Raw genomic sequence first — 25151 nt, 5'->3', positions numbered from 1 at the left:
CCATGTGCAGCACTTACTAAGTATAGTTTTCCCCAAGTGTGTTCACTGGATATAGCGTTACCTTAAAGAATAGTTAAAAGGACAGCAGAGGGGCTTCCCTGGTGGCGCAGTGGTTGAGAGTCCGCCTGCCGATGCAGGGGACATGGGTTCGTGCCCCGGTCTGGGAGGATCCCACGTGCCGCGGAGCGGCTGGGCCCGTGAGCCATGGCCGCTGGGCCTGTGTGTCCGGAGCCTATGCTCCACAGCGGGAGAGGCCACGACAGTGAGAGGCCCGCGTACAGCAAAAAAATAAAAAAAAGAAAAAAGAAAAGAAAAATTTAAAAAGGACAGCAGAGGATAGGACAAAGCTGTATTAAAAAGGTTTCATTAATGCAGGACTTCTTATTGACTTAACATGTTTAATGTTAATACAGTATGCAGTATTTCCCTGCCTTAACAACATAACCTTTTTTGTTTTGCTCAAGGACACAAACATGTGCCCTAGCTTCACTTTTATCACTAATGTTAGTGACATTCTTATCTGTCCTAATTTGTTGTAACTTGCCTATTAAATTAACATAGTGATAATATCTCCCCAAACCAAAAACTCCTTTCATTACTATATTTAAGCCAAGTCTGAAACTCCAATTCTGAATACAGAGGCCAGCTGTCATTTATCTGATTTGCTGCACTTTGTTTAGGATCACAAATATTCCACTTGGGAAATAAAATCCTGAAATGTTATTTTCACCACTCTATTCTTTATTCATTTTGTAATAACCCAATATGAGAACAATTTAAGTCTATTATTTCAAGAGTTTTTTTTAATGCTTTTGAGAATTTTAAGTATTTTCAACTCCTGAACTAAGATGAACATATTAGAAACAAACAAACAACAACAAAAATCACACCAGGGCAACAACTAAAAGGTACTTAAGAGATTACCCAGTTGGGTGTGCCACACAGGCCTTACCACCACTTTCAGTGGAGAAATCATGACACCCTGACTCAAAAATCTAATAACTAGTCAAGTACCAAAAAGAGCAAGCAAAGCCCAGGCCACCTGACTTCCCAGCTGGCTCTCTTTTTAACACACAATATAGTATATATGCATATATTTTAATTGAGGAAACAAGAAGTTAATGAAAAATAATCTCAAGTGTAATAAAATCAAGTAAACCAACTCCAATAGTCTTTAAAAGACATGGTTAGAGAAAGTAAATTGAAGACACCTTTTTCTTTCTACAAAAAAGGCAAGACAAACAAGTGTAAAAGCTAGAGATTTATTGTTATTTTGTGATTAATAAATTGTCAAATTGGTTATGACACTATCCCACACTGTATACCACCATTCGCCAGTACAAGTTTTAAAACCATTCTGAGGCATAAGGCAGAGAGAGCAGACACATGAATATCATCCTTAACAACTTCCTCTTAGTCATGCCTCCATCTTGACCTTTGTACATGTTTTTTTCCAGGGGAAAGTGTCAGAACAGTGCACGAAATGGTGGGCAACCTGCCTCTTTACCTTTTTTAATAGCAAGCAACTTACAGAAGTAATGGAATTCAACTTGTATTTCCCTTGATTTTACTGGTCTGAATTCACTTTAGGTTACTTTAACATCCTTTAACTGTACATGAGAGAATATAATGACCTAAGAGAATACTGAACCAGAGTCAGCCAAATATATTACTGACCCCAAAGTTATGTTTTAATTGGTCCTAAAGGAATGTACCACCCCAACAGTTTGAGAGTTAGGCAAACAGAATTTCTTTGGGGAGGGAAGAAAAAAGCTGTGGAACAGCCAAATGTACTCAACATTGTTAAAACGGCTCTTTGTTTTCACCCTTAAAGATACTTCTTTACTACACTATATGCACAGAAATCCTAACAGAATCTTGGTTGCCAGTATTATTTAGGCTGGCCCAATCCAGGATAGATCCCCACCCCACCCCCAAAATTCCCCTCTCTCAGGCTCTGAAAAGCACAATATTTAACTATTTCTTAATAGAACTACCAAAACACTTCAGAAACAAGTGGCTCACAAATCATTTTAAATTCATGTATTGCCTGTGCATAAGAAAAATGATAAACCCAGAAGACAGTTCTATTTTTATATGGCAATTAAAAATAACTGAAACATCAAGACACTTTCAGTGAAAGCAACATTTCAATTACAAATTGTAATGCCTGTTAAACTACCTATGGGAGAAGCTGAAAAGTCCTAGGCAAATGCACTTTTGGGTTATACTACAGTGCTCCTTCAGTATGCACAAAGATTAAGGTAATTTACAGTCAATCTGTGAATGTTGAGACAATGTTACATCATCTTGTCTGTACAATTAAATGTCCTTAAAGAGATAACCAGAATCAGCTTTTCTACTATATTTTCAACAAACCTGACTAACCGGTACTTTTGCTGAGATGTGTATCAAAGATGCTGTAAGATTCTACACAATTAGGAAATACTCAGCTTTAAAGTATTTCCTTATCTTCACTTTTTTGGTTACAGATGTTTTTGCTCAGATGATCTATTGCAATGTTTCTAGAAATGCAGTCCCAAATGTGCACACACATTCTGTATACAAATAAAGCAAAAACTGTCAGTAGTATAAATCTTACAGCATTTTTGTTTGCAAAAATACATGCCAAAGTCACAATAAGCAATATTGTACCACAAATTACAAAGCGCAAATGATTTGCTTCTTTTTAATGCTTTTATTCTACATAAATTACTACCATAGGCTAATGTTTAAAAAGCAAATAAACTGGACAAATGCAAGACAAAAATCTGTTCACCCAACTATAAAAGGTGATATGTTTTTTAAAAATTACAATAAATGCAGAAGTGGTTGATGCATGCAGTAGCCTTAAATGAAAAAGCATTGATTCCCACTGTTCCAGGAAAAAACAAAAAACAAACAAACAAAAACACAGAGAAACCCACATATCTTACTGCACTCCACCTTAAAATGCATCATATTCGGTTTGTTTATAACAGCACAGAATTCCAGGAGTCAAAATGAAATAAAGCGGGTATTTTAAAGATTTAAGAGCCGTTATCAAAAATAAATTACATTTTTTCAAGATACAGAAATGCTGCTATGATGGTTGAGAGCCCAGTAACCTTTCAATAGCCGCATTGATATCACCTCCTGTGGCTATTAGCGCTTGCAAGTTTGCTTCACGGTTCAAAAATCCCATTGCACTGAGCTGTTCTAGTTGCTGCTGAAATCTGACTTCTGGATTCTGTAGCTGTTAAAGAAAAATAAACAAACAAACAAACAAAAACTCTAAGGAAAATCAGTCCATGTCACACCTAAATAATCTTAAAAATTTTAATTGCTTTTTAAAATAACATATGCTAGACTACTGAGCTATAAAAGCACTGGCCTCTCTAGAAACATATTCAACATATTTAAAAGTTCAATTAGCACTTTATTTTAAACAATCTAATTTATACCTAAACAATGATGTCAAAGATCACATAACTCTGCTTTAAAAAAAAAAAAAAAGCTTAATAGACTTCAACCATTACTTAAGAAGCTCATGAACGTATAGGCAAACTTTAAACAGTATGTATGCAAATAGTTTAGAATTAGATTATTTATTTTGTATCTACTGACCAGTTGGGTAATTATAAAAGCCAGTGTCCTCATGTATAAAATTCTAAAGTTCTAATGAGGCTTAGAATATAGAATTAATTTCTGTATCAGCCAATCAAATCTTCAGAAAAGAGTTCCAGTTTCACACGCAGACTACACTTCTGACTATTCAGCTGCACCTCCTTTTCAGAAATGATATAAGACAAAAATACATAAATGATCACTCAATTCTGGACAACCTGATAATGGTGAGGCCTGTAGATTGTCCAACTTAGATAACAATTTGGCCTAATACATGAAATCGTTTTTTCTTATTAATTCCAAGAATATTTACTGAGCCAGAAGTTATGCTAGGTATCGGGAATACAAATTCTTTATAGAACTCTGACCTGTTTTTATTGTATTTAATAAGGCTTAAAATAAAAAAAACTATGCTGTATTCTCACCATGTAGAAGTTTAAGGACAATCTACTGTGATAGGTTTGAACTGGGAATCATAATGGCATATGCTTAGTAAATAAATGATTCCAGATGCAAGAATATTAGGCATTCACATTTTTCAGCCATATCTGTGAGGTGTATATATGTAATAAAAGTTACCACAGGAGGCAGTAGTGGGTGGGGTGAGGTAGTCAGGAATTCTTTTACGTCAAAGTACAAAGACTAGATAGAATTCAGGAGATATTGAGAATAACCAAGTTTCTATTCCTCCCTGACAAACTGTTTTTTTTTTTTTTTTTTGCAGTACGCGGGCCTCTCACTGTTGTGGCCTCTCCCATTGCGGAGCACAGGCTCTGGATGCGTAGGCTCAGCGGCCATGGCTCACGGGCCTAGCCACTCCGTGGCATATGGGATCTTCCCAGACCGGGGCACGAACCCGTGTCCCCTGCATCGGCAGGCGGACTCTTAACCACTGCGCCACCAGGGAAGCCCCTCCCTGACAAACTTTTATAAAATATAACCTATTTCAAATAATTTTCAAACAGGGACTGCAAAAAAGAATGCATTTTTAAAGGCAACTTTCAAAAATCAAGGCAAAGCATTTCTTCTTCCCTTCAACTGTAACGTTTCCTTCAGTGTCCAATAATAGTACCAAAGTTAACCATTTTTGTAATGCCTGTTTTTTAGAATCAATATAATTAAGAATGCACTTTTCATTACAGGCTAAACCAAAAAGATGGCCACCTTCTTTTCTTTTCTTGAAATTTCTAATTACTAACATTAAGAAGAGCAGAAAAGAATCATTACCTGAGGATTCACTCCAGCAAGAGCCTGTAGCATTTGTTGGATAAACTGCTGGTGTCCAGATTCGGTGGTTCCTGCTGTGGGACTTGGGTTTTCACCAGATGCAGAATTAGAACCACTGGTTCCAGAAGAGCCTCCAGTGCTTCCTAATGCCCCCAGGCCAGGAGTAAACCTAGAAAAAGCGTAAATTGTTAGTAAACCTAAACTCCTGCAAAACAAGAGGCCAAGACCAGGCCAGCTGATGGTAAATCAGTTACATTTCAACACAGTATTAGCCAAGTTATCTTCTTAAAATAACCATTTTTAACTTTGAAAACCTCTGTCTTAAATAAAACAATCTCAACCAAAAAAAGGGAGGATGGCATTAAGTCTGAAATTCTCAGAGAAGAAAACCATTGTGCACTTTCATAATCTTCCCCAAACAAACCTACCCTGGGATGAGGCCAGGGGCTTCAGTCGCTAAGGTCTGTAAACCCTGCTGAATCTGTAACAAGGCCTGCATTGCTCTAGGGTTTGACATTGCTGATAACGTATCAGGATTCTGCATCTAAGGAAGAAAGAAAACCAGTGGTTACGAGGGAATTAAAGTCAGTGAAGGTAAAATTTAAATGTTTTCTTTGCTACGCTTCTTGAGAAAATCTAATACCTTACTCCTAGACACTGTGAATCCATAATTTCTTTCCCAAAATAAACACAAGCACCTCCTCTTTGACAGCAATTTAGTGTGCAAATCGTTACTTGACCTCCTCCCAAGTCCATCATGAAAGCCATTTTTCATAATGAAAGACAATCAGGAGCTCCTCTGGAAGCCGCAGCTGTTCCCCATTTTCCAACAGATAAAAGTATTATTTCTGAGAGACAACCTCCAAATGCACAGTTTATATAACATGGTAATAATGGTGAAAGCCACATATTCCTCCTGACCAAGTGTTATCTATTGCTGATGTAACAATTTTACTAGTCAGATACACTCTAAAACAATAGTTCCAAAGGTGAAGTTAATACATGTGTCCGGGTCAGCTTCCCTACTTCCAAATATACACCACCTGACTAACCAAAAAAGACAGGCTTCCATCATTACAACAGATCAAGGACACTAACCTTGGATTATGGTTTACAGGCCTGGGGATCATTTGCATAATATTTAAAATCCCTCCCTAGAACTACCAGTTTCAAAATGCCAAGACTGACTTCTCTCCTTTTTAAATAGTAAAATTACCATGGCCATCTCAAGTACTTTTCTAATAATAAAACCTTCTTTATATGACAACACGGACAATTTTAATCTTGCTAATTCGAGTTTGAGGAATGAGATCTACCCCTTGGAAAACAGGCATTCTATTAATTTGGAGTACCTGAAACATTACAAAGAAATCAAACATGTAAAATAGGATAGGGTAGCTCTTTCCTGTTACTAGAGATTAGTTAAACCATAAAGTGTAACATGACAATGAAGCACTTCAAAGTTAGTAAAGTGAAAGGAAATGGTTTATGGTATTAACGAAGCATTCAAAATCCTAAATCCTCAAAAGCAAAAACCAAATGGTCCTTTCCTCAGAATTTATATTTAAAAAATATAAGCAAAAGGTCAGCAGTGAAATGGGGCTCAATTAAGATCAAGCTGAATTCTCTGCAAATTGACAGCAGACTGTATTCTACGTTTTGCTATCAGCCAGAGAAAAGCAAGGAAAATGTTTACCACCAAACTTTTTCAAGCAAATCATTACCGAAGATAACTAGCTTCTTTTCTTACTCACTTGTTGGAGGAAAGTTGGGAGCTGTTGTCTCATTTGTTCTTGAAGCTGAGGATTTCCAGCAAATAGGGGATTATTCAGCATCATCTATGGGGCAAGTGTTCAAACAATTTTAACTGGAAATATCTGAAACAAGTAATGTACCTTGTTTAATAGTCTATCTTCCTCCAAGTGCCTAATCTGGCATTTAACAAGGAGGAAGGTAGAACATGAATAAAAAAGGGAAGATACTGTCCACAAAAGGGATTGCCAAAACAAAACAAAAACAAGGCATCTTCTCTCTCAATGGGAATGGTGATTATGGTAATGACATGCAATATCCTAAAAAATAAAAGCAAACATTTGACTTTTCCTTGAGTAAAGGTGAATATTTGCCCTTGAAAGAAAAATGGGAGTAACTGGCATTCATGAAGAGATATTTTCTGCTACACTGACAGAATAGACATAAGCATCAATACATGAAACTATACATGGCTTGCACAGACACCTCAACACACAAGTGGCAAGCACAGAGAAAATCCAGATCTGGAGCTGCTGTATCTACCTGTCTACTGCAAAACAGATAATATTAGGTCCAGAAAAATAACACCGCAGAACAGCAACCAACTTGCCAGAGAAATGGAGCTGCTAGGTGAATATAAGCCTAGGACTAGCACCGATAGATCTCTGGGGATAAAGTATTAAAACGCTTTAAAAAGACCTTAAAAGATGTAAATCCATTTGAGAACACGAAGATTAGCCTCTGGATTCCACCTCATTACCACCACAGATGAGAAAAATGGCATGCCTCCTAACCTTCAAATGGGTGTTAAGAGTTAAAAAGTCAGGGTCAATATTAACATGATGTTGTATACCTGAAAATAAGATTACAATACACGATCAGCATAACCAGAAACTAGTAAATTCTCAGCTTCAAAAAAGACATTTTTATATCAGTTTCCCCAGATGGAGTGAAAAGTCAACTAACAATGATTTACTGATAGCCTATTTACCAGTCCACATCCAAAGTCTGGGGGGGTGGGGGATGATCCTTGCCCTCAAGTAAGTAACTATATTTGAGAGTAATTATATGTTAACTACTAGAAGTAGAGAGAATTCTTCCCTCCCTCCTTTAGTTTATCAATTGTTGCAAAGCAGATTAAGTTAATTTCAACAAAATAAAGTAGGAAGAAGTCAGACAATGTTTTATGGATATACAGCATTTATTTCACAGTGACCAATAAGTTCACAGTAAATAAAGTAAAACCTACTTGAGACCAACAAACCTGCTTCTTTAACGGCTCCAGTCAAATATTTTTTATTACGAACATATATCAATAAAGTTATCACATTTATCTTTCAGGATTCATGTTATTTGAACAAGTGTGTCATCTTAAACTGATTCATTCCTTCTCAGAAAATTGTATCTCATTTGATTAGGATATTTCTCCTAATGTACCTGACTATATATAACAACAGTTTCTACAACCAGACTTTTTTGAATACCTAAAAATCAAAATCAGAATAGAGAAACTACAAACTTTAATCTGCTGGTAACCAGAGTACATTGTAAGCATTTCTAACAATTGTCTATAATAAAGGACGATTCATATCTAGCTTTCTTTTGTCAACATTTTGTTTTAGAGTAAAAAAGCAGCATACAAAAGTGCTCAAGTCGCTTTATAAATGTAAAATTGTTAGTTTAAATGGCCGGGAATGTGCTTGTTAAAGTCAAAATTTTAAAGCAAGATGCACATTTAATGCTTATTATTAATTAGCTAAATATACATTTAAAACCATACAAATAGGATCACTTTGCATACATATTTTCCATTTATTTTAAACAAAAGTACTATCACAGTAAGTTGAAGTATTTAATACTAATAACTCAGTCTAATAATTTTCTTATGAATAAAACAATATTTCATAAAACATACCTACAATATACAAAATTTAAAGTATACAAAAAATTTATCTAAAAAATCTTTATTTCCAATTTTACAAATTTTAATAGGACAGAAGCTGTTGCTGAGGATTGCAACTCAAAGATATCTGCTATATACTTGAATCAACATGGTTCCAAATTTCAGAAGTATAAAAACTGTTTCAATTGACATAATGAAGAAAGTGATTAACTTTAAAAGCTTTTAAAATTTTGGAAATGGAAAGTGACTATAAAGGAAACTTTCAAATTCCCAACATTCCACAGAAGGGAAGCCATTTTTAATAAATAGCAAATACAAATCACAGATGATCAAGATTTAGTTCACATTCTCCAAGGTTTTTCAAGCCCAGTGGTTCTTAACCCTATGGGTATATCAGAATCACCTAGGGAACTTGGGGGGGAAAAAAATTTCAATACAGTTATATCAAAATCTCTCAGGACAGGGCTAAGAATTTTTTTTTTTAATTTTAAAGTTCCCAAAGTCATTCTAAATGTTAAGCTAGGGTTGAGATCCACTCATTTTTTTTTAGTTATGGTCTGTTCAGAAACAAGTTAGAAAATGAATTATTTAATAAAGGACCAGTATACTAACTTTGGGCGGAGATCTGTAACGGAAAGAATGAGAATACTGTTCCCACAAATCTCTCTCCACCAATAGTTGACAATTTTAGGCTATTTTATAACTGCCATTTTGAACATGACTATTTTCAGAATCTGTGTGATCTAATAAAAGTATCAAATGTATTAATACTTCTAAATCACCTTCAAGATTTACCTTACACTAAAGAATAGGCTTCAAAAGGGAGAGCAATTCAAAACTTTTGTATTCATCTCCTATATCAACATATGTAGATACAAACTAAACCTGCACTTCTTTCTGAAGGGAGTGAACAGCGGAAACGAAGCTGTTTTAATTATATTATGAAGTATTAATTTACTGTAAAGAAACAAACTGTCCAAAAAATTGGAGATGCAGTTTGCCTACTTTTCTACTGTGTTAAGGCAGCACACACAAATGTGCCAAAATCACAATTATTTGATTAGGCCACTTCAATACACAGTGCTCAGTCCTTTATAATACAATTATAAACTCACCTGTGCAGCAAGGTCAGGGTTCTGGCTTAGTGACTGCATCATGCTTCTCATGTAGGGGGCAGACAACATGTTTTGCATAAGTTGTGGGTTTTCAGTTATTTGTTGCAACAAGCTCTGCATTCCTGGTGTGTTGAACATACTAGCTGAAAGTTTGTTTAAAAAAAAAAGACATTTTAACAAGGAAAAGATACATAAAAGAAAGTTTTAAAACACAATATATACTATGCATAATTTTAGCAACTGCAGATAAATACACATATTACTTATCAACTGAACTAAGAAAGAATTTTAAAACTAAGATCTCCAAAACTACACGCCCAACATATACCAATAAAGGAAGGTTTATGGACTTTAAACATTCTGGTTGCATTTATAGGAAAATCACATCTTATGGAAAGGCTTGGTTCTAAAAAATCAATTTAAGGCAAAAATTTGATATGGTAAAAATTACTATTGAAAAAACCTCATTAAGTGAAGAAGTCTGAGCCAACTTTTCCTCCAGGATCGCTTAATTAGAATCATATTCAGCACTCAATATATGTTCCCACTTAAGAAAGAAGGAAGCCTTCTCGCCCAGGCCTCCACCCCATTTTCACTGAATCCTGGCACTCAATGGATTCAACCCCAAATTAAGGGAGCTTCTTCATACTTCAGTTTCCCCATCTGTAAAATGGGGTAAACAGTATCTACCTGATAGAGTGGTTTTGACAATTAATGTGTAGATGCTTGTTACTATTATTCTCTTTTTTTTGTAGAGAGCTATAGCTACATTTACAAGAATTCAACATTCTTTGAAAACTAATTAATTTGTTCAACATATATCCAGATTTTCACTTGCTGGCTAGATATACTCAAACTCAAGTAAACTTACAACGGATTAGCTTTTTCATTTCCCTTCTGTTCTTATTCCACCCAGTGTAGTTTAATGGGCTCAAAATATTTGACTCTTCCAGCTTACCTTTCTAGTTTATTATAATTCTGCTCTTTTTCTGTAATAATTTTTGCTTTTCCTATTCTCTCATGTTATTTCAATTTAGGTTTCTTCCCCCCACATCCTAGAGCCCAAGGATACTCAAAGATAGCTGATAAACACAGCCTGCAGGGCAAATATGGCCCATGACCTGTTTTTGTACAGCCCCTGAGCTAAAAATGGTTTTTACATATTTAAATGGTTGAAAAAAATAATAATAAAATCTGAAAACTGTATGAAATTCAAACTTCAAGATCCATAAGTAACATTTTATTGGAACATAGTCATGCTCCCTCATTTATTATCTATAGCTGCCTCTGCACTACAAAAGCAGAGTAGTTTCGACAGAGGCTCCACATGGCACTATCATACTGCTCTATACTGCTGTTCAGCATACCACAAATCACAGTGAGTCAGTTATACCTCATGCCATACGAATCACTGTAGCCATGCTGTTATTTCTTTATTCATTACCACTGCATACCAATTATATCAGAACAAGAAAAAGGGGAGAATTGGACTATGAATGCCCTGCTTTTAAGGCACAGAAGAATATGGATTATTTTATCAAATGAGATGGCAAAACCGTATTTACTATGCAATGACACTAAAAGAATACAATACACTTCAACACTGCTACAACACTTATCACAGTATTCCCAACTCACAGTAAAGTCAGAAAAATACAAATCTAAAATACAATTATCTCATCATAGCCAAACTGCTTCACAAAAATAAAAAATGAAAATAAGGCTGCAACCAAAGTTAGGTTCCCAAATGGTTCTTTTGTTAGCCAAGCAAGGAAAGCAGTATACTAGTGGTGATTAATTAGCATTGTTATTTAAATCTTGACTGCAGCTGCCAAATAAATGTGTCCAGAGAAAATAAACTTAAGACCATTAGCCTTTAAAGGAGAACAGTTCCTCAAGAGTTAAAGGACATTGGGCTCTACATCAATAATCAATTAAAAAACAATGCAGGGGGCCTCCCTGGTGGCGCAAGTGGTTGAGAGTCCGCCTGCCGATGCAGGGGATACGGGTTCGTGCCCCGGTCTGGGAGGATCCCATGTGCCGCGGAGCGGCTGGGCCCGTGAGCCATGGCCGCTGAGCCTGCGCGTCCGGAGCCTGCGCGTCCGGAGCCTGTGCTCCGCGACGGGGGAGGCCATAACAGTGAGAGGCCCGCATACCGCAAAAAAAAAAAAAAAAAAAAAAAAAAAAAAAAAAAACAATGCAGGGACTTCCCTGGTGGTCCAGTGGTTAAGACTCTGTGTTCCCAATGCAGGGGGCCTGGGTTCGATCCCTGGTCAGGGAACTAGATCCCGCATGCTGCAACAAAGATCCCACACGCGGCAATGAAGATCCCACGTGCCACAACTAAGACCCGGTGCAGCCAAATAAATAAATATATTTTAAAAAATTATACAGAATATGAAACTACATAATTTTTTTAAATGCAAATTATTTTGAGTAGTATTCCTTGCTTCTTGACAAATGTTACTGATACTGCTCAGTTCTTGTATTTGAGGAGTCAATGTCAAGTTTGAAGTAACTGAAAAATTAGTTTTTATAAACAGTCTGCATGGACTAACAGGCAAAACTATTTTCAAAGTTGAGAGAACACTCATTTGGTACAACCTGAAGTAGAATCTGCTAAGATATGCTACATCTGATGATGATAAAAACACATGTGGAGTATTAAAAGAATTACTCGGACAAAGATATAATGCTTATAAAGTATTTTTAATGCTTATAAGTATTTAAATGCTTATAAGGTATTTAAAGACTATAGTTAATCATTGTCTTATTCATCAGCAGGTACTCTGGAACATATTTTGAACTTTCACGTTATTCAACTGGTAAGAGTATCAATGATGAACTTCACTTCACTCTTGTGAACTCAGCCATAGTCAATTTCATGAACTTTTGTCAGAAATATGCTGACTTGCCCAAACACACAGCAGTTTGATGGCTTAACAGAGGTCAAGTTTTCTGGTTTTGTTTGTTTGTGTTCAAAGAGGTAAAGTTTTACTGCAATTTTTCTAGCTCAGAGCTAAGACTGAAATTCTTCTGAACCACTCGACCACCATTATCAAACAATAAATGACTTTGGAAATTATCTTTTGCTAAAGACTTGGTAATGTTTCTCAATGAATTCCCAAAATTACAAGGCAAAACAGCATTTATACGCCAAACTCATACTGTGGTTAAGTCATTCTGACAACAAATGAAATTGTTTGAATCACAGGCAATGTCAGGCTGCTTTATACATTCTCGTGCTGTCAAGTTAAAACAAGCAGCAAGTTCTCCATTCCCACAAACGTGCAGTAAAGATAGTTTTGAGCTCACAGTATTGTTCCAACAGCATTTTTTGGACCTCAGTGCAAGTGCCAAGAAATACCCACATTTTAAAATTCATTTAATTGTATAATTGAGGCACTACCACCTAATCTTCAATTGGAAGTGATTAATCTGTCATGACATGCTAAAAGCCAAAAAGAATCTAACAGAATCCTATAAATGCTTTCCAACTGATGAATGTGCTACTATAATAATATATTTTGGGAATGAATACACATTTGAATGAAATAAGTAAAATCTCATTACCTATCAGTATTAACAGATGAACATTTGCAAATGATTTGCAATTGACAAAAGGAAACACTGTGAACATCAATTAAGCAAAACGTCATCCCTAAAAAGAATTCCATTCCTATCATTAGTGGATATGTGTAATAAAATGTTATACCCAATTATTATTATATTTTTAATTCCATCAATAAAAGAACTGTGGAACTTTATTTTCTCTCATAATGTAATACTTTTTTTTTTCTTTTTTGGCCACGCCACGTGGCTTGCGGGATCCTAGTTCCCTGACCAGGGATCAAACCCACGCTCTAGGCAGTGAAAACATGGAGTCCTAACCATTGGACCACTGGGGAATTCCCTTCATAATGTGATATTCTTGATTTTGCCTCTTGGCCTGCAAAGCCTAAAGTATTATAATCCCTTTGCAGAAAAAATTTGCTGACCCCTGCTCTAAGATTTCCTCAGCTTCCAGAGTGAGCGCTTACGGGGCAAAAGAAGAGTCACCAATTTCACCTTTCAGGTATATGGGGTGTACTTACGAATATATATGCATACCTAACTAACTTCGAAGAGTTGAGTAAACATTATAATAGTAAAAAAATATATAATAACAATGTTAAGCCATCAGGGTACATTCGTTTTTGTTGTTTCTTATTTTCCTTTGATGGAAATATTAACATGAAATCTTAAATACTGTATCAAGCCATTAAATAAAAAATCTGAGTAAGAAGTTGCAAAACCATTTTTTGTTTGTAAGACAAAGTTGTTACTACAGACACCATGCTACAGTAAAAAAGCAATTCGCCTATCAGTGGGGAAACCCGATTAAACCTTTGTTGTCTCTGCTCTTAGACCTCTAAAATGTGAATAAAGCATTTCTCTCAAAAGTCTGTCAGTAAGAATCAAATAAGTATTAAGTAAAATCAGAACAGGATAATTCTTTTCCTTGTTTTAAACATGGTATTATCTGGATGTTTAGACTTATCGCAGTGATCATTTTGTAATCTATACAAATATTGTATCATTACATTTTACACCTGACACCTGGATCTCTATTTTCTGTACGGGAAGGTTGACTACCTTCACCTGAGGATGTATTGCTCACTAAGGAAGCAAACGGATTGCCACCAAACTGTAATAAAAGACAGAAAAATTATAAATTATATGTCAATCATACCTTAATTTTTTTAAATGGTATTAAATTTTTATAAAAACATTTTGTATTTTATCCAAAAACCTGATGATATCCACTGTATTCTATAAAAGAATATATACTACGGTGACCATTCTGATTATTTCCTTTCAGTAGTGAATTTTTAAAAATTCCTCATCCAGCATCCCATTTTTCTACTTCCTCTGCCAAAACATAGGTGTCTTTTAAAACATACCTAATCACTCTCACCTTAGGGACATGGCTCCATGCTTTCATTTCTTCTCATTTAAATGCTAACTATTAGGACTAAAATCATCATTCTAGCTACTGATTTTGGACCTAATTCTTAGCATGTTAACATCTGAATAGTTGAAAAGGATATCCACTTACTGAGTCTAGTCTACAGAAAAATGACCAAAAGTAAATTCCTAACCTGCTCACACATCAGAATCTCTAGCAACTTTACACAAACACAGATCTTAAACTCCACTGTGGCAGATTCTGATCCATAAGGTCTGAGGTTAAGACTTAGAAATCTGATTTTTAAACAAATCTGGCAGGTACTCTGATGCAGCTAGTTTAGTCCTGGTGTCAGGAGTGGACACCCATTGTTTTCTATAAAAGAACACAAAACTGGACTAATGCCAAGGAAAATATGTCCAAGTGATTAAGTATACAGGTAACTGTGTTACCCCTACACTTCAGTTTTCCTATGCTGTTGAAAGGAGAAGACAACCCACTTCTCCCAAACCATCTTACGAGAAGAGAAAACCACAAAACTGCCTCTGGAAACCTTCAGTAACCTTTTGCACTAAAATGCACACAAGTGATTAATACTAATTATTATGTATTTAAAGCATCCTTAAAAAACAAAAAAAGCACCTTGCAACATGAAAAGGCAGTTCACAAAAGTTGTTCCTCATACACACACAAAAGCACTTAGGAAAACAGTATAAGAAATGTTTTTGTTGTCCAAATAAGTGAGAACAAAGGGGAAAAGTATCAGTTGTTATGAGCATACCTCCTACTCCAGGCCCCAAATTTGGCACAGTAGAACTCTGCCCGGCAGTGCCACTGGCAGCACCACTACTAGTGCCCCCGACGGTGCTGGTGGTGCCACTGGAAGCTGATGAACTCTGAGAAGCCTGTGGAGCCCATGGATTGGGTAATGGATCTCTATTTTCTGTACGGGAAGGTTGACTACCTTCACCTGAGGATGTATTGCTCACTAAGGAAGCAAACGGATTGCCACCAAACTGTAATAAAAGACAGAAAAATTATAAAGAATAAGCTTTTGTCTTAAATAACAGATATGGAACTCCCTGGTAATGAAAATTGCATTTCTGCATATAAAGGCAACCCTCAACCACACATATATTTAGTTAAAACAGGAGCCTTGGCCTGAGCCTCAGAGCCAGTGTTATTACCTGTTCTTGTGCAGCACTCAGCATTGGTTCCTGAATATCTGTGTACATGCGCCGTAAAGCATTATATCCCCCCGGGATGCTTTCCAGGTTGCTCAAAGCTCGGTCCTGGTTTCTCATCATTTCCTGCATCATTGCTGGATTCCTAGCAAGTTCCAGTGTCTAAGAAAAAGATTTCCAGGGGGGGAAAAAAGAAGGCACTGAAATACACATGAACTATTTTAGCTATTAACTGCCACAGTTAATTTTATAAGTTTTCTAATTCTATGAATTAGGAATCTTCAATATTTAAATCAGAAAATTATTTTGAATAATTCCTGTTGGAAATCACCTCAAAAAGCAAGCTAACATTCAAATAACATCAAAAGAGAAGCACTTTGTTATGCATGACTGTCCATCTCTTGAATTGGACTCTTTTTGTTTCCTAAATCTGCAAAATAACTATTTACAAAAATCTTTAAAATACAGCATAAAATTCAAAGTTTAAATAGTTCGAATTACAGCTTTGTTGAGTTTTCCTGAACAAAGATTAGGAATTTTTTTTTTTTAGCTTATAAATATGGCAAGCTCTTTAAATACAGAAAATTAAATAGGAAGAAATAAGTATATAATTTCTTAGCTAAATGAAACTTTTCACATACTTGTCTCATAATATCTGGATTATTCAGCATATGACTAATTTCTGGATTTCTCTGTATCAACTGCTGCATTTGTGGATTGGCCATAATTAACTGCCTCATCAGGTCAGGATTTGAAAGCATGCTCTGGACAAAGGGATTCTCCATGATCTGGACCATCATTTCAGGATTGGACATAAGTTGCCGCTGCATCTGGCTCTGTAGTTCAGAGAAGTTGGTAGTATTCAAACCCAAACTACTCAGACCTGCAAGTCCTCCAAGCCCACCTAAGAAGATAAAGGGAAAAACACACATAAATGAAATTCAGAAATTTTATCATTAATACGACTAGGTTAAAATATGAAGATGCAAAAATATTAACTGAATCAATAGCCTATTAACAGAAAACCATTCAGTTTAAAGCAAAAATAGAATTCCTATTACTTCCGTAAGTACATGTTTAATTTCTATAATTCAGACTTGTAAAAATGCATTCACTTTGATATTTAAGTATAAGTATAAAACCAAATAAATATGTATTTCCTATGTGTAGTATAATACCAAAATATATTTGGTCTTTGTCCCTGGTTCTAGGCCCAGAGCTCCTAAAACCCTTAGAATTTCCTGACTGAAGGGAATGTCTTTTGTTATTTGTAACAAGCCCCTTTGGATCATACTTCATTTATGCTAATGATGTTTCTTAGGGTGGAGCCCCTAGACAGCCTCAGGATGGGGTGGTCACCACAAAGACCAAGTGATTTGAGAGCTGGAACTTTCAGCCCCATCCACCAACCCCCAGGACTAGAAAAGGATACAGAGATGGAGTTCTGTGAAACTCTTGTGCAATGAGGTTCAGAAGCTTCTGGGTTGGTGAACACATCTAGGTGCTATTAGGAGGACACGCCCAGAGAGGGCACAGAAGTTCCGCACTCTTCCCCCACCCCCCATGCCTTGCCCTATGCTTCTCTTCCACTTGTCTATTCCTGAGATGTATCCTTTACAATAAACTGGTAAATTTAAGTAAAGTGTTTTCCTGAGTTCTGTGAGCAATTCTAGCAAATTACCAAACCTGATACGGGGGTTGTGGGAACACCCGATTTACAGCCTGCCAGTCAGAAGTACTGGTAGCCTGAGACTTGGACTGGTATCTGAAGTAGGAGCAGTCATGGGGGACTAAGTCCTTTAACTTGTGGGATTTGACACTAACTCCAAGTAGGTAATGTCCGAATTGAACTACTGGATACCCACCCAGGCAGTGTTGGAGAACTGGCTGGTATCAGAAAAACACCCCGGAATATGTCCGCAAAGGAAGAAATGAAAACTATACAGTAGATTATACTTCTAATAATCTCTTTCCAGAAGACTACTTTAAGCGTAGCAAGTAGAATTCACTTATGACTGGTTGGAACAGAGCTGCTGCCAATCATGAAAATAGATGTCTCTCTGGAGGAATTAAATCATGGAGAAACCTAATAGATCCAAGAGGATGATTAAGTGCTTATTGTAAAACTTTGTAAAATTATATAACCAGCCAAATGCATTCATTCCTCACTTACTGAGCACTGTGCTACATGTTGGGAATAAGGTGACAAGAAAGACACAAGTATACCCTCAGAACTCAATCTGGTGGGAAAGATTGACAAAGAAAATAAATGCAGAATAAGTACTTCAAAAGAGACATTCACAGGATATCACGGTAATATAGTACCTAAGTGAAATGGCTGCTTTCCCACAAGATAACATTTAATGAACTTGGAAAATGAGTAAGTTGGCAAGAAGTAGGGAGTGCTGGGAGGAAGATTTAATACTAGGCACAACAAACATTATATACAAAAGCACAGATATAAATGTGAGAATTGATGTATTCTTAAAACCACAAACAATTCAGTATGACCAAAAGGGCAAACAGCAGTGCTCACCAAACGTCTCATGTGCAGCCTTCTATTTCTTTTGCAGTTGGACAGGCCCATGTGACTAGTTATGGCCAAAGGATTACAAGAAATGATGTGTGTCACTTCTGGCCCAAGTACAGAATACAAGGTCCAGCTTGAGACACTTTAGCTGTCTAATCTGCCACATCCCAAATGGTGCAGCTACAAGATGGCAGAATTCCATTAGCTTGAGTCCCTGAGGACTATGTAGATGGAGGCCTCACTGACCAGTGAAGAACATGAAGCACGAGCAAGCTATTACATTTAGAATGGATAAACAACAAGGTCCTACTGTATAGCACAGGGAACCATACTGAATATCCTGTGATAAACCATAATGGAAAAGAATATAAAAAAAGAATGTCTCTGTGTATAACTGAGTCACTTTGCTGTACAGCAGAGATTGGCACAGCACTGTAAATCAACTCTACTTCAATTAAATAAAATTTTTTAAAAAACGAAGAATGAAGAAAAGCTTTAGAGCAAGAAATTAAGCTTTGTGGTAATAAGCCACTGAGTTTGGGGTTATCTATTACCACAGGATAGCCTATCCTAACTAGTATAACTGTTGAGATATGGTAAGAAATGGGGATGGAGAGGTAGATGGGGACTACATCACAAAGTCTTGAAAGATTTTTAAAAAGCAAGACAGTCACTTAAGATATTCTAATAACAGTGTGGAAATGACACAGAGCAAACATTTTTAAAAGCTGAGGAGCTACATCACGGAAGTAACAACAGAATAGAATAATTGCATGGGGTGGGATAGAGAAGATTTTATGGACCAAGAGATTTGGTTGGGGAGAGGTAGTAGTTTGAGACAAGATGATGAGTTTTTATATTTGTTTTGTTCTTCTTTGCTTTCTAAGGAGGCACATGCAGGCTAACGGACTCAGAGAACATCAGGCAATATCAAAGAGAGCTGAATACAAGGCATGGAGTTCAGAAGTGATGTGGGCTGAGGTAAAGATCTGAGAGTCAACAAGTTATAGTTAGGATAATGTCACTTGGGGAAAATAGAGTAAAAGAAGAGAAGAAAAACAAGGCAGAACTCTGGGGAACAATACTAATATAAGGAATACGAAGAAGAGACCCACAAATGAGAGAGAAAAAAAGTGGTCAGAAAATTAACCAGGGAAAAAGAATATCAGGAATTAAAGAAAAAAAATTTCAAGGAAAGCCTGGTATGCATTGGAAGAGAGTGAATTAGATTTTAAATCACTTTCTTTTAATCTAAGTATCTAAAAATCTAAAAAAGTGTCCACTAAATTTGGCAAGCTAAGAGGTCAATGGTGACTTTATCAAGGGAATTTTCAGTGAAGTGATGGGGACAAGAAATGGAGCACAGCAAACTTAGTGAAAGAGAAATATAGACAGAAAACAGAAAATGCCTTTTCCAAAGATAGCTGACAAAGGAAGCAGAAGAAAGGTGGTAGTGGGATTCTGTGGCTTTTAAACATGGAATAGACCTTAACGAAAAGAGACAGCAAAAGAAAAGCTGAATATATAGGGTAAATGGAATAACTGATGGAGAAAAGTAACTAAGATAGGAGGGGGTGGGAATGAGATAAGAAATGCAGGGACTAGGGAGATGTATGGCCTCAGACAAATTAACTAAAAGCCTCCGTGGGCTTCAATTTCTTTGTCTATAAAATGAGGGAAGAGGGGAGAGATTTACCTCAAAAATACCTTTCATGAGTCTCAACACTAAATAATTTCATCCTCATCTCTCTAGATTGTTCATGTTAATAATTTTGCCATCTAAAACTCATCTGCTTCAACCCAAAGAGACACATTTAACCCAAGATCATTTTAAAAAATAAGAGCATCAGACATTAAAAAAAAGGCAAATGTGAATCCATGCCATTACTAAAAAACTTTTTCTGGAAGAGGTGGAAGGTTTGATCCTCGATATGAGAAAATTGTACATATTTTTTAAAATGTCATTTCAAGGTACTATACTTGTCATACAACTTCGGAACTGAAAGAAGCATTAAGCCATTTATCTACCTAGTTCAACTTTTGTTAGCTTCAGACTACTCTTTTCCCCAAAAAACCTCCCAAAGAACCTCAGTGTAAAAACTGATATAAGAAAACTGATAGTTTTGGCTGATGGAGAAGCTTCTTAACCACTGGGCTTGCTCCCAGGCCCAGGCCTTTTTGTGAGCATTTAGAACAGTTAGGAAATCACTAATGCAATCTGATCCCTTCATTTTACAAACAAGAAAATTGTATTCAGGGGGTTAGCTTATGATCAACAACTAGCTAATCCTCTCCAGAGTCAATTATGTGGTGGTCGGATCAAGTATACATACAGTACATTTCTTTCATTATTGAAAAGAAATGTGTCACTTACTGACCACTTATTATATGTAAATGTAAGCTAAGCAAGTACATCTGTATTCCCAACTACTACTCCCTTAATACCTACAACTACAGAAATAAGCTATACAAGTTTTTTTTTTCATTGCTAAAGTGACTTAATGTTTAATTCTATCATTTTATTTAAAACTACCCTGGGGGGAAGGAAGTTTTTAAAAAATCCTTATAAAAAATGACTAAAGATACTTACCTAAACCAAAAGGGCTGCTAGTGGCAGAACCAGATGTGGAGTTACTATTAGGAGCTGATGATACAGTAGCATTGCTTCCACTGGTGTTTGTTTGCTGAGCTGAATGATCCTGAGGCCTAGGAAAAATAATTATATCATGGTATAAACACTGGAGCTAATTATTTCAAAAGAACCTCTGGAACTCCAATACGCAGAAATAAAGTTTAAGTTTTCAGAACAACTCAAATTATCATAGAGTAAATACCCTGAAATAACTAAGCACTAGGAACACAAATATAAAGAAACATAGTGAAATCCCACAAAATCCAAACTATATTTCAACTGCCCTTCCTCAAGTATACTGTCATAAATATTTTATTACTTTCAATCATACTGATTATGTAAGAGGGAGATAGGTCACCTCACAGAAGAGGATCAGAGAGGGAGATAGGTCACCTCACAGAAGAGAATCAATGACTGGTCACAATCACAAAGCTTGACTATATAAGCTACTTTTAATCTACCCCTTTCTAAGTTCTTAAGGTTTGGGGGGGGGGCACTTTTACTCAGAACCTAAAAAAGTTAAAAGTAAAAAATAAAGAGAGACTTCACCAAAAGAAGGCTGAGAAATCAATACAAGTAATAACTGATTATTACTTAATATCCTTAAGTAAAAAATAAGGAGAGTTTATTGGAAACCCTTTCCATGTGACATGAGTTAAGAGTTCTGAATCTCATTTCATCTGAATGATGATAAAATACCATATCTGAATAAGTCTAAGGGAGCTCTAGGAGCTCTTTCACTAAGTATAAAATAATTTTAAGTGAAAAGAAAATATACCAATTTGATTGGTGATATTTTTACTTAGTGGTACACAAAGGCATCTCTTAAAAACTGAATGATGCCTTAGATTTAATGAAACATGGTTACTAATTTGTGGTTTGCCAAGAAGATGAGTCACCCCTGATCTCTGTCCAAAAATCTCTCTAAACAAAAAACATAGCTAAAAACATTTGCTTGTTTTGTAATTCAAATAATAACTCAATAATGATAAACCTAAAATATCAGATGTGTAAGCATTAGCATTACTGAATCATTAAAACATTTGCTATCTACATGAGCAGCAAATAGATGAATTTTAATCCATTTACATATTAATGACAGAAAGCCATTTAAAGCCAAGACTGGTTATTTTTAAGAGAGAAATGTAAACATTTATTCATGGTTTAAAGTTAAATGTCTTCTAAAAACACACCTGTTTTGTGTTTTGATGACAAGGTGAACAGTAAGTCCATCGTGAATTCCATGCTGACTCAAAGTATCTTGATCTTTTAAAATTTTTCCAGCAAATATCAACACAAGTTGGTCGGTATGGGACTTAAAACGTTTAGAGATTTCTTCCTTGAACTAAATAAGATAAAATAAATATGTATTACAGATGTTTGCATAACATCATCTAGTCTAGTTTGTAGAAGAAGTGCCTCAAAAGAAGCCCCCACTACAGATACTGCAACAGCTCAAATATAAAGACATAGTCTTTCTGTGTCCGTATCTTGATCTTAGTCGGAAATGAGTGTTACCACTTCACTCATCTCTAATGCAAACATTTTATTACAGGTGTACATATCTTATATTCAATCTTCTGCTAAGATCCAATAATTCACTTCTTTGTCATAGCCTTATTCTTTTTATATCAATGGTGCTAAACGTAGTTCAAGCCACACATAGCTCTTACCAAGTTTACAATAATCTTTTCCTCAGATTTCCATCTCAAATCCTGCTCCTTTCTAGCTCAATATAAAGAAAGCCAATTATACTGACTTTACATCCCACCTCTTTCATTAAACATTTATTAACAAGCAGTATCATGCAGATGCAAAGATAGAAAGCAAAAATCTTTCCCTGAAGGCAAGCAGTCAGTAAACCACAAAGTACAGAGGAAGCACAAAGGGTAGTTTGAGAAAGTTTTCCAGTGAAAACTAATTAGAAAGTAGCCAGGAAAACGTGAAGAAAGGCTTCCCAGGGACAAGAATAAAATGCAAAAACAGAGAAAAGAAGAGTGTCATACTATAAGAAAAGCTTACTTATTCTACACTAGATCAGTTTCTCAAAGCTTCATCAAAATCACCTGTATACTTAGGTTTTTTTACTCCACTGTCAAAGTCAGGAAACCTCAGGGTGGTAAAGAAATTAAAAGAATCACATCTTACCCCAATGCCCTACATACACCAATGCCCTACAGAAGTGGCTCTCGATAGATGATAGCATTATCACCAAGGCAATGTTTTGGAAATAAAAGGGGATATTTTTGGTTGTCACAGTAAGTGGAAAGACACAGTAAATGATATCTAACATTTTCTTGCAGGGGCAGGAGGGGAGATGAAGAGGAATACAAATATAAAGCAAGATAGGCCATATGTCAATCACTGTTGAAAATGAGAGGTACACAAAAGTTCATCACATTCTACCTTTGTGTATAAATGAAATTTTCCATAATCAAGTTACAACATTCAATGTAACCAACTGGTTTTTTAAAAACTCATATAGATAATGCGAAATTATACTGCAATAAATATTCTGGACCTTTTCCATATGAACTTTCCTTCCTTTATTTGAAAATATACGATAGAAAACCATAATTCAAAAAAACACATGCACCCCAATGTTCACAGCAGCATTATTTACAATAGCCAGGACATGGAAGCAACCTAAATGTCCATCAACAGAGGAATGGATAAAGAAGATCTGGTACATATATACAACGAAATATTACTCAACCATAAACAGGAATGAAATTGGGTTATTTATAGAGACATGGACAGACCTAGAAAGCATCATACAGAGTGAAGTAAGTCAGAAAAAGAAAAGCAGGGCTTCCCTGGTGGCGCAGTGGTTGAGAGTCCACCTGCCGATGCAGGGGACACGGGTTCGTGCCCCGGTCTGGGAAGATCCCACGTGTTGCAGAGTGGCTAGGCCTGTGAGCCACGGCCACTGAGCCTGCGCGTCCGGAGCCTGTGCTCTGCAACAGGAGAGGCCCCAACAGTGAGAGGCCCGCGTACCTCCAAAAAAAAAAAGAAAAGCAAATATCTTATAATGACACATATATGTGGAATGTAGAAAAATGGTATAGATGATCTTATTTGCAAAGCAGAAATAGAGACAGACACAGAGAACAAATGTATGGGGGAAAGGGGTGGGGTGGGAGGAATTGGGAGACGGATTGACACATATACATTATTGATACTATGTATAAAATAGACAATTGATAGGAACATCAACTGTACAGCACAGGGAACTCTACCTAATGCACTGTGGTAACCTAAATGGGAGGGAAGTCCAAAAGGTAGGGGATATCTGTATGTGTATAGCTGATTCATTTGTTGTGCAGTGGAGGCTAACACATTATAAAGCAACCATACTCCAATAAAAACTAATTTAAAAAAAGGAAATAAATGATATATAACCCTTTTACACCTAAGATATGCAATTTCCAACAAGAAAAATCTTTTTAAAGTACCATTAGCACAATATTCTATATAAAGAAGTAAGTCAAACCATGATTTAACCATTCTCCTATTATTAAACATCTCATTCTCCCTTTGGCAGCTATTAGAAATAGTAATAAGATAACAAGCAGAACACATGTTTTTATAAGGATTGAATGAGAATGTATGTAAAATTCAAGCATCAGTCACATACGTGGTGGTCAATAAATAGTAGCTACTACAGTGCCAGCTCTTTTAATCCTCAGTAACTGAAGAAGATGACTTTTAATCCTATTTCAGATATAGAAACAGAGAGGTTCAATATGTCCCCCTCCTCACAGTGACACAGCTAATAAACTGCTAGGTTAAGCTTGAAATCTAGGTCTGACTTCAAGAACATCAAAACATTTTCATATGTAAAATGAAGTTAATCTAAGTTTGTGTTTCTTAACCTTAAACTAAGAAATCCTTTTCAGAATCCTTGATACACCTCATGTCATTCCAAAATATATAATTTAATTGTTTAACATACAATTATATAGCATTTTAGCACATTTTAGGACTTGAAGGTAAGATGCCAGATTGATGACACACATCTCTTACATCCTTTCAAATGCCCACTGAGACAACGAGGAAAGATTTCTTCATGCTTTATGGAGATATAACTCACATATACAATTCACCCTTTTAAGGTGTACAATGGTTTTTAGTATATTCACAGATACGTGCAACAATCACCACAGTCAATTTTGAAATTTTCATCTTCTCAAAAAGAAACCAGTACCCTTTAGCTATCACCTCCCTATTCTCCCTTCACTCCAAACCATAAGA

At 36.0% G+C, this 25151-nt stretch overlaps 1 protein-coding gene across 2 annotated transcripts in view; it reads right to left on the bottom strand.

Annotated features, from left to right (window-relative positions):
• Nucleotides 1–1248: 1248 nt before the first annotated feature.
• The window catches only part of UBQLN1 (ubiquilin 1), a 44310-nt gene continuing 20407 nt past the window's right edge, over nucleotides 1249–25151 (bottom strand). The window contains exons 2-11 of one of the 2 annotated variants that reach the window (XM_060101750.1): nucleotides 22091–22242; nucleotides 20856–20971; nucleotides 16377–16639; nucleotides 15739–15897; nucleotides 15333–15567; nucleotides 9604–9746; nucleotides 6588–6671; nucleotides 5262–5377; nucleotides 4834–5002; nucleotides 1249–3235 (exon numbers count right to left, since the gene is read on the bottom strand). In XM_060101750.1, coding sequence (XP_059957733.1) covers nucleotides 3083–3235; nucleotides 4834–5002; nucleotides 5262–5377; nucleotides 6588–6671; nucleotides 9604–9746; nucleotides 15333–15567; nucleotides 15739–15897; nucleotides 16377–16639; nucleotides 20856–20971; nucleotides 22091–22242 — 1590 coding nt within the window. In that variant the 3' untranslated portion in view covers nucleotides 1249–3082. The remainder of the gene's footprint in view (nucleotides 3236–4833; nucleotides 5003–5261; nucleotides 5378–6587; nucleotides 6672–9603; nucleotides 9747–15332; nucleotides 15568–15738; nucleotides 15898–16376; nucleotides 16640–20855; nucleotides 20972–22090; nucleotides 22243–25151) is intronic. The other variant, XM_060101751.1, reaches the window with a different exon arrangement.

The sequence above is a fragment of the Mesoplodon densirostris genome, chromosome 6 (assembly GCF_025265405.1).
Source record: "Mesoplodon densirostris isolate mMesDen1 chromosome 6, mMesDen1 primary haplotype, whole genome shotgun sequence".
NCBI classification, from domain to species: domain Eukaryota; kingdom Metazoa; phylum Chordata; class Mammalia; order Artiodactyla; family Ziphiidae; genus Mesoplodon; species Mesoplodon densirostris.
This window is presented reverse-complemented; position numbering and strand designations above follow the sequence as displayed.